The 10,966-nt window shown below is 40.2% G+C and overlaps 1 protein-coding gene across 1 annotated transcript; it reads left to right on the top strand.

Annotated features, from left to right (window-relative positions):
* The first annotated feature begins 1,491 nt into the window (after positions 1–1,491).
* On the top strand, positions 1,492–10,540 carry LOC109411272 (uncharacterized). Its single transcript, XM_019684797.3, has 2 exons — positions 1,492–1,660; positions 9,081–10,540. The coding sequence occupies exons 1-2, from the start codon at positions 1,646–1,648 to the stop codon at positions 10,254–10,256; spliced, it is 1,191 nt and encodes a 396-aa protein (XP_019540342.3). The 5' UTR covers positions 1,492–1,645; the 3' UTR covers positions 10,257–10,540.
* The last annotated feature ends 426 nt before the right edge of the window (positions 10,541–10,966 follow it).

The following is a 10,966-nucleotide window of genomic DNA, read 5'->3' as shown; positions in this document are numbered from 1 at the left end:
ACCACTTTACGCTACTCTTCTATGAACATGAACACAGATAACTACTTTTAAAAATAAAAGTTTTGTCATACTACCTATTTTATACCTGAAAGATGTTAATTGGTCAAATGTTTCGTTCAGCAAGTCTATGTCCATATTGATGATACAACCTTTTATTAATGAGTAATAATATTGCTTACAGTTGTGAGGCAATATAACATTCAACTCGTTGAGTGCAAGTTATGAACCTACGGAATATTTCTTATTAGGCTGTTACCTCTAAAACTACTAAACACATATTGAAACGTGAAATTGTATTGTAATAATTGATCCTAATCTTAACCCTATCACTGGAACGCGTTTGAAGCAAATTGATATTGCTAATGATTTGGTTGGGCATTCAAAGTTTTTTTGGTTTCGACAATAGTCACATACTATGCCCTACGACATTGACGATTCTATTGTCTATGGCTCACCTGTTTCGTGCCACCCAGCAGGGACTTGGTCTGGTACCCAATTCAGTATATCCGCTCCACGTAATATACCGCACCTCTTTTGATTTGTGATATATTACGCGGAACATTACTCTCTTCATTCGGATAGCGGCTATGTAACCCATTGGATTAAAAGCCTCCATCAAACATGAAGCGATTAATCGGAGACTGAAGACTCTATACCAAATTTGGCTCAGAGACAGGTAATCAGTGAGGTCAGTTTTTCTCGTTTGTCAGAGACGATTGATACGTATTAAGACAAACTTTCCACTGCATCTACCAGCAATAATCGGTGATCGATCAACATTCTGAGTACCCCAATTTACACAAGAATGCCAAGGATCACCGCTCATGCTTTACAATACAGTTGGAAAAACTAGAACAACACCTGGCCACAATGATGCATAAAGCACTAAAGCGGACCGGAAGTGTTGGTGAGGCAGCCCCCACCTTTAACAAATCAGATAAGTTATCAATATTTTTCAGATTAAATGCTTTATTATTTTTACCACCGACCAGCCAAAGAGTGCTGGAACAAAAAGTGAAATAAATATTTGTAACGGCCTATGTAAGGTTCCGAAAAATATATGTACTATTTATCTTTCCCACCCTCTATCAAAACCGGGAGACACCAGGGAAACCGATCAACACACGGTGCACATTCGGGAGCGAGTATCCCACAATCGATGACGCCATATACCCAAGAAAAGATGCCGCGTGCTGCATTACAATCGAACGGGGCGGCGGCGGTATCTCCCTCGCTAACCGTTGTTGTTGGCACTACATCTGTCTCCACACCTTCCCGATATATCGCGGTGCCAATGGTAATGATAATGATGATGCTATAAATATGATAATTGCAGCACGAATGCATCGTCGTCGTCGTCGTCTGTCCCTTCTTCCCGACGTCTGTGTACATGCAACTGGGACTTGGACGGTGTGTTCCAGACGGGAATTTGATGATTGAGTTCTACTAACAAGCATTTGATGATACTCTGTATAAAAGAACAATACGATTCCTGCCGAATGGTGATTCGACCTGCGATTGTCGCCGTGTCAACAAACGTGGGAAAATTGCGGATATTTAGTGCCGGTAACGATCGACTAGTGGGTTTGCACGGTACTGTGCTCGACGCATTCAGTGTAGAAAGTGAACACGAATAGTGGTGGAAATGAAGGCGGTTCTGGTGAGTTTCAAAGTGTAAAAAAATCGAACGAAAGTGTGATTGAAGAAAAATATATGCAAAGTTCATATTTTTTTAATTAACAAAATACCAACTGGGAGTCTCAAATGCATTGTCACTATTATTACAAAAAATGTAGTCTTGGCGATGGAAATATAATTGAAGTGAGTGCTATTCGTTAAAGTAATTAGTGAGTTGCAAACGTGGTACACACCTAACTAAGGAATTCATTCAGTCAAAGGTAGCATGAGATAAAAAACTCTCACGATCGCCATTATAAAAGTTTGACCGCAATAATTGATGTCTAGTCATCGATTTTCACATTTGTTAATGATCATATAGGGGCTGAAAAATAAACGACTCATAAAAAAGTAATATGTTTAAATATCAAAATTTCCACGAATAATTCAACAATAGCAACAAAAAACTACATTTTTTCCTCCAAAAAAGTTTAAATTTTCCATAAAAAATCCGATTTTTTTTTTCATGACAATTTAAAATGTCCACAATCTACGTCCAAAAAGCAATTTAAAGTTAAGCAAAAAAAAAACGAAAAAACGAGCAATAACTTGAATGTATTTCTAGCTAGATCCAATCATTTGCCCGGTATAATGCGAACATATACACTCCCGTTCAAAAGTTTGGGGTCACCCCCTCAAAAACATGTCATTTTTTTAGGCCCATATCTCCGCCAATTTGCGTCCGATTTCAAAACCCTAAATTTCATTCAGAAGATAATAAGTCAAAGAAATTTTGAACATGATTTAAAAGAAACTTTTTCAAAAAATGTTGTATGTAAACTTAATCCAAAGTTGCCAAATTTTCTAAAAAAAATGAATATAAACTTACGGCAGTGTCGCTGGAAATTGGGTCGACCAAATTTTAAGATGAGAGCGGTAATATGACCCATTTTCTATTAGCTTTTGACTGCTTTTCACAGAACTTAGCTAAAAAATCTAGTTAAAAAGTTATTAAGTAAATTAACTCTTCATGTCATCGATCAAAAGTTTGGGGTCACCCCTCAACATGATGTATCGGCCAAAAGTTTGGGGTCACTTTCGTCAAACATGGAAAAGGGATTTGGTAATCTCTTCGTCATCTATAGTTCCATTTTAATTCTTGTGGCTTATTTCAAAGATAATTAACTAAATTTACGTTTGATGTTTTTAACTTAACGTATTTAACGATTTTTGTTTATAAAAATGTTATGTAAAGTAAACACATTTCACCACACTTCAAAAAATGAGGCAACTTTACGTTAAGTTTTAGTATGTAAATTTCAACAAATATGTGTGGTTCAATGTCTATGCAGTAAGTATCATTCATTTTGTTTCAAATAAGCCAAGAAGAATTAAAATTGAATGAAAGATGACAAAGATATCAACAAATCACTTTTCCATGTTTTACGACCCCAAACTTTTGGCCGATACATCATGTTGAGAGGTGACCCCAAACTTTTGGTCGATGACATCAAAAATTAATTTGCTTAATAACTTTTTTCTAGATTTTTTAGCTACGTTCTGTAAAATGCAGTTGAAAGCTAATAGAAAATGGGTCATATTACCGCTCTCATCTTAAAATTTGGTCGACCCAATTTCCAGCGACACTGCCGTAAGTTTATATTCATTTTTTAGAAAATTTGGCAACTTTGGATTAAGTTTACATACAAATTTTTTTGTAAAATTTTTTTTTTAAATCATGTTCAAAGTTTCTTTGACTTATTATCTTTTGAATGAAATTTAGGGTTTTGAAATCGGACGCAAATTGGTGGAGATAATGGGCCTAAAAAAAAATGACATGGTTTTGAGGGGGTGACCCCAAACTTTTGAACGGGAGTGTATGTTATCCCTTTTTGAAGTTTGACGAGAGTTCGGGCAGCAAGTGATTGCCGTAAAATTACACACATAGTAAGTTTTTACCGTCTCTCTCTCTCTTCTTGGCGTTACGTCCTCACTGGGACAAAGCCTGCTACTCAGCTCTATGAGCACTTCCACAGTTATTAACTGAGAGCTTCCTCTGCCAATGACCATTTTGCATGTGTATATCGTGTGGCAGGCATGAAGATACTCTATGCCCAAGGAAGTCAAAGAAATTTCCTTTTACGAAAAGATTCTGGACCGACCGAGAACCCGTCACCCTCAGCATAGTCATGCTGAATACCCGTGCGTTTACCGCCTCGGCTATATGGGCCCTTACCTATTTTTACCGTCTATTCAGTCTTTCTATCAAGATTCCATGTAGTATGTTCGAAATTTTGTGGTGGGAAAAATATAACTTTTTTGAAATTGTTCATTTATTTGTGGAAAATCTGACATTCTTTTATTTGCTCGAAAACCAATTATTTAAGGATAATTTTGATTTATTTAGGCAAAATCCCTTAATTATTCAATATATCAATCAACATGATCAGAAATGCTTTCTCCTTTGAATTCGCAATGCTGTCACTGTTGGCTGAAGAACCAAAACAAACCCACCGGAGAAGTCAACTGAAAATCACTTCGATTTGCACTAATGTAGGTACTAAGCTACACGATCTGATGTGAAAAGTTCTTGATTTGTAAATGACTGCTTTAGACATGAAAGTAAATTTAGATGACAGAATTTAGATGGTAGATGGTAGGGCCCATATAGCCGAGGCGGTAAACGCACGGGTATTCAGCATGACCATGCTGAGGGTGACGGGTTCGATTCTCGGTCGGTCCAGGATCTTTTCGTAAAGGAAATTTCCTTGACTTCCTTGGGCATAGAGTATCTTCGTGCCTGCCACACGATATACGCATGCAAAATGGTCATTGGCAGAGGAAGCTCTCAGTTAATAACTGTGGAAGTGCTCATAGAACACTAAGCTGGGAAGCAAGCTTTGTCCCAATGAGGACGTTACGCCAAGAAGAAGATGGTAGAAAGTGATTCGCTTCGATTCACAGCTTTCCAACGGTTGTGAAGTAAAGTAGTGGTAAGGCTATAGATTATGACGGTCAAGGTCCGTGTATCAATTCTGGGTTTGGGAAGAACAGGGATAACCTATGTTTTTATTTATTTAGTTTTCAAATCAAAACATTGTCAACAGCGTATTGAAACGATCTTCCGTTGAAATTGAAGAGCCATTGGATGTTACTTGCAAAACGATATTCAAATGCTATCGAATTGATAGACAAGTATGTAGTGCGAACTCAAGTGCCAATCTCCTCATATCAGCGTGCAGATTTTTTATCGTGTACGTGCTGGAGCCATTTTACGAGACGTTTTGGATCAGCTGATCGCTCATTTCATGAATGATAATTAGACAGGAGGTTGCGCCCAAGCCCGTGAGTGTTAATATCAATATCAACACTGTTGTCGTTTCGTAAAATAGACTATAGTCAAATGCTATTATGCGTTGCGCGAAAATTTGTACGCGCAAGCGCCCATACATCTCCGCCTGTAAGAAAAATCATTTCGATGTTTTCGGCGCAGTATTCCTTGGCCAATTCGCGCACTTATTGTAGAAGACACCATAACGATTAAACATACCAGCGGAGGTCTATTAGCGATTTTGAACCTTTTTCGCTCTTTATTTTCTTGCAACGGGTAATACCTACCTACCTACGTTACACAGTTAGAAAAAATCACCGACTTCGGTAATGTTTTACCGAAATCCCAACCGTTAAGTTTGTTTTACAGGAAAAATTCGGTAAAGGAAGCAACTTTTACCGAAGTTCGTTAGAGTTTGACAGAAAAACGATAACATTTTACCGAAATTTGGTATTTTTTTACAGAATTCCGTTAAGAATCCATTACCGAACGCTCAGCGGTTGAGATTTCGGTAAAAATTACCGAACGCGATTAGCTGTGTACGAGCTCCGTTAATGATCAAGCATATTTTAAACTCCGTCAACCAATTATCAGCATGGGTCTCCTGACACCTTGGAGTGGGGTCCCCTGTTCGGTAGAGTTTTATCCCCGGAACGGGGGTGCGTAGTGCTATTCTAAGCTACATGGCTAGATACTGATAAGCTAGCACGAGTTCTTATATGATGTTGAATAGGATGCTAAAGTGGAGGCCATATGCATACATGCTTCCTATTAACCGCGTTTAAAGTTTACGCATGTCGCCTCCACTTTAGCATCCTATTCAACATTGTATGCGATCGTGTGTTGACTGGGTGTACGCATCTCACCGTGCCCCAAAAATCAAATCAATTGATTGAAAATTGACTGAGTTATAGCAGCAAGAACCCAAAATAATTCCTCCTGCCCAAATGGTCCCAGACCCTAAAATCCGCTCGAGCAGTTTTGGCGTCGCTGATTGGATAGTTATTCTTCAATAGTTCTCTACGTCTAAACGACAGCCTTTTTATGAACTTTCTAGCTGTCCCGTCAAACGTAGTACTGCATGTATTCTGTGTTTTTTTTACATGCAGCTCCATTAAGAGGTGCTCCGCAAATTCATCTGTATTGGACCCCCCCTTTTCAGAGGGGGAGGGGTCTCAAACCATGCTAAGAACCTTCCCCGTCCCAAAAAAAATCCTACATATCAATTTTCACGCAAATCGGTCCAATAGTTTCCGAATCCATAAGGGTCAGAAAGACAGACATGCAGAAATTTATCTATTTATCTATTTATCTATCATCTTCTATATATAAAAATGAGTTTGAAGTTCCTTTGAGGCAACAAAACTCAAGAACGGATGAATCGATCAGCATGACTTTTGCAGGGTTCGGTTCGTATTCGTGGTGGCTGTGTTTATATGTACAAAAAGTTACGAAAATCAACTAGAAAAGTAACAAAAATGATAAAGTACTGATTTTCCATGAGCTAGGAAGGAAATCAACACGATCGACACGGTGTACAACATTTAGAAGGTGATATCTTCTAGAAAACAGACAGTTTTTTGATGAAGTAATTCAAATCGTTCAGAGGCGATCTACTACTCCACATCAATTTGATCATGTGAAGAATGATTGGAATGACGTCACATGATTACATCCAAAATTTATGTTTACATAGGTTACTAGCCTGCCTTGTGATATTTACGATCGAGATGAAATCAATCTAGAATGCGGTGCTATTTTGAGCTCAATAGTTGTCAAACCACCCCAAGACGGCAAGACAAAGTTTGCCGGGACAGCTAGTTTTTATATAAATATATACCTAGATATAGATTACGAACTTCCGAAGAAACTCTAATGGAATTCTAGGGTGTCCATTGGAATACGAAACTCTTGCATTTTTTATACTATTTTCATTACAATTCATTCGTAATTTATCATTCACATCCCTCCAGCAGTTTCTTCAGAAATTCTTCACTGCTTCCTCCAGGAGATCCATCAGAGATTCCTTCAGAAATTTATTCATGAATTCCTAAAAATGTTTACTCAGGGATAAGCCCAGACATTTTTTTCGGAGATTCCTACAGGATTCCTTCATAGATTCTTCCTAAAACTCCTTCAAAGTATTCTTTAAAAATCCAATCAGGTTTTTTCCAAAAGTTCCTTTAGTGATCTGTTTGGGAATTCCTTCAGAGATTTATCCAGAAGGATTCAGGGATACAGGGGTCTCCAGTTAGCCTAGTGGTTAAGGCTGTGGATCGTCAATCCGGAGACGGCGGGTTCGATTCCCGTTCCGGACGGAAAAATTTCCCGACTCCCTGGGCATAGTGTATCATTGTGCTTGCCTCACAATATACTAATTCATGCAATGGCAGGCAAATAATAACTGTGGAAGTGCTCAAAGAACACTAAGTTGAAGCGAGGCAGGCCAAGTTCCAGTGGGGACGTAAAGCCATTAAGAAGAAGAAGAAGATTCAGGGATGCCTCATCAAGTATATATTTTTTCAGAAGATATCTGAGGTATTTCGACAGGAGTTACCTCAGCTAAATTTCCTTCAGCTATTTTAATAGGAGTTCCCTCAGGTATTCCTGAGGGAAGTTCCCTCAGAGATTCTTTCAGGCGGGTTCCAGGATTCCTTCAGGAAATCCATCAGAAATTCCTACACGTGGTCCTTTAGAGATTAGCCCAGGAGTTCCTTCAGAGGTTTCTCCAAGAGTTTCAGGGATTCGTACAGATGTTTCTGCAGAGTTTCCTCCTACAATTCCTTCAGATTCCTCTTTCCTCCAGGGATTCCTCCAGAAATTCCATCAGAAATCTCTCCTGGAGTTCCTTCAGGGATCTCTTCAGGTTTTCCTTCAGGGATCTCTTCAGGGTTTCCTTCAGGATTATCTTAGGACACCAGCAGTAGAACTCAAGTATTCCCCAGTAGTTTCTCGGGGATTCCAACAGTTCTATATTTCATGTAGTTCCTTTGGGGATTCTTCCAGAAGTTCTTCCAGGGATCGTTTTTCCAGGAGGATCCAGCGATGTCTCCGGGAGTAACACTAGAGATTTCTTAAAAAAGTTTTATTAGGAACCACTACAAGAGTTCTTTCAAGAATTTCTTCGGGACTATCATCAGACGTATTTCCAAAATTTGCTCATGCTAAGAATCCTGTTAGAAGAATGCTGTTGGATGCTGTTAGAAGATTGCTCATACAAGAATTTCTTTAGGATTTCTTTCGGGCATTGTTCTAGTTTTTCTAGTCTTCCTATTGGGGATTCCTACTAAAAATTATTCGGGAATTCCTCCTGAAAATTATACGGCTATTTCCTCCTAGAAATTGTCCGGAGATTCCTCCTGATTTTTTTCTGGGATTCCTCCTGCAATTCCTTCGGAGAGCTTTCCTAGAATTCCTTCAGGGTTCCTGCTGAAATTTCTTTGAAGATTCCTCCAGAAATTCCTGGGTGGTTTCTTTCTAGAATTCCTTAGATACTTCTTCTGAAATTTCTTCGGAGACTCCTCCTGAAAATCTTTCGGGAATCCCTCCTGAAATTCCTTCGTGGATTTTTCCTGGAATTCTTCAAGAGATTCTTTTTGAACCCACACTTCGAGGCTTACGAGACGCCTAAACGACTGACGCCGCTAACCGCTCGGCCACGAAGCCCACACCATTCACTTATAGTAATGATCAAATCACATTCAGGAATGATTTTATGAGTTGGACTATTTTACCCCATCTTGGAATTTTGGGCTTTGTTCCCCAATTTGAGATGGCAAAATTTAGAACTCTTCGAGAAACTTGGTAGGGAAAAGTCCACCTGTTTACCCTAAGCTCATCTGGTCCATAGTTCATCGTTCAATCGCATACTTTTTCGCAAGGAACCAATTAATCTGCAGCGTGGTGAATAATAACATCTTTATCGACACGGCGCCTAAATGTATGCTACCAGCATTGACATGTCATACTAAATTACATTCAAAGAAAGCTTTTACAGCGTTTCCAGTTTACTTCTAAAAATTGATCGTTAATAAGCTAATATTACTTATTTTTAACGAACAATTTGGAAGAGTGGAAACACCTTTGAACAGTATTCCGATAACTGCTTTGCTATTCCTTTCTGTCGTTGCAGTTGTTACCATTGTTGCTAGTGGCAGCGACAGCCACCCCACACCTTCTGAAGAAAAAGCTGATAATTTCGTCGGATAGCGATGCGGGTTACGGAGGTGGTGGAGGAAACGCGGGCGGAGGCTTCTCGATCGGTGGCGGTGGTTTCGGTTTGAGCTTTGGTGGTGGTCTTTTGGGTGGCGGCGGCGGCGGCGGCAGTGGAGGTTCCTATGGTGGAAGTTCATATGGTGGCGGCTCGGGGCTATCATCAGCTGGAGCTTATGGTGGATCCGGAGGAGGAGGCTACGGCGGAAATACTGGCGGAGGATACTCACATGGCCATGGTGGCCAAGGGCCTGTGACGAGTGGAGGTGGTCCAGGGGTGGTGACGTCTGGACATTCAAATGGAAACAGTTTCGCCAGTGCAAGTGCCAGCAGTTTTGCAAGTGCTAGCGCAGGAACTCAAGGGGGTAGCTTTGCTGGAAGTGGTGCTCCTGGGGGCGGTGTGGTTCATGGTCCAACTGTAACTGGCGGTCATTCTGGTTTTGAATCGGGAGGCCATGGTGGTGGATTTACTGGCGGTTCAGCTGGATATGCACCAAGTGGTGGCCACGGCGGACATGGCTCCGTTGGTTTTACTGGCTCATCTGGTGGGCATGAAGGCGCATGGGCGCAGGGAGGCTCCAGTGGACATGGATTTTCTGGAAGCAGTGGAACCGGAGGAGGATATGGCAGTGGGGGAGTCACGAAAGAAATTATTATTACAAAACACGTGGATCGGCCGGTTCCATCGAAGCCGATAGTGATCGAGAAACCCGTGCCCGTGGACAGACCGTACCCAGTCTACATCGAGAAACCAGTTCCTGTGACGGTGGTGAAAGAAGTTCCTGTCGATAGACCGGTTGCAGTCCCAGTTGGTGGAAACAGTGGAGCATCTGCTGGCGGTGGAAGTTATGCGACGGCCTTCGCAGGAGCCAGTAGCTATGCCGCTGGAGGCAGTTACGGAGGAGCACAGGGGGGCGGAGGAAGCGGATACGGCAGTGGTGGATATGGAGGGGGTGGTTATGGTGCAGGTAATTTTGGAGCAGGAGGCTACGGAGGCGGTGGATCTAGCGGCGGAGGCGGTGGCCATGGTATCAGAAAAACGATAACAATTGATAAAAGTTTCGGTAAGCCAAAGCACCATCATCATGGATGGTAATTGAAGATAAAAATGAGCTTGAAATAATAATAACTATGTACCTCAGAGAAGTCAATAAAAAACGTCACGCCTTATGAGGAGATGGGGATTCTGTAAAGTGTGCAAAATCTCCGAGAACTTATACAAAAATAATGACAGGGGAAGAGTGATTATTGGACATTTCCTTACTAATCTAAATTCAAGATAAGTTTTGTATAGTTGAATGCTGTTTAGTTTGTTTTGTACAGTAATATTTTTAAGAAAACAAATATACTTATTTTCATGTAATAAAAATCATCTGTATATCTCTAATAAATCATACATATTTATTATTGACAAAAAATACCATTGCATCATATCTGATCATAAACACCCCACATCACTTTCCCACATTTTCCATCAGCAAAAATGAATAACAGTGGCACATATGGACATTAGACGATCTTCTAAGAAGCTTGAAGGAAAGAGGTTTCGAAGTTATGGGCTTTGCAGACAATATAGTCATAATAGCGAGAGGAAAATATGACGAAACTGTTTCGTCAGCGGCCGCGTAAATGAAAACCGCGTAAAAAAGACCTGACTGTATTTTTGAAAGGAAATTTAATGAGCTATATTATGTAAAATTTTCTAGATGTGTTTTTTCCGTTCCTGAGTTATGGCCTATTTTGTCGAACTAGTCCAGATGTGCTATATGAGCCGAAAAATGATAACTCAAGCACGAAGCATCGTAG

This window comes from Aedes albopictus, chromosome 2, assembly GCF_035046485.1.
Source record: "Aedes albopictus strain Foshan chromosome 2, AalbF5, whole genome shotgun sequence".
Classification (NCBI taxonomy): Eukaryota; Metazoa; Arthropoda; class Insecta; order Diptera; family Culicidae; genus Aedes; species Aedes albopictus.
The sequence above is the reverse complement of the archived record's forward strand: the minus strand, read 5'-3'. Positions and strand labels throughout refer to the sequence as shown.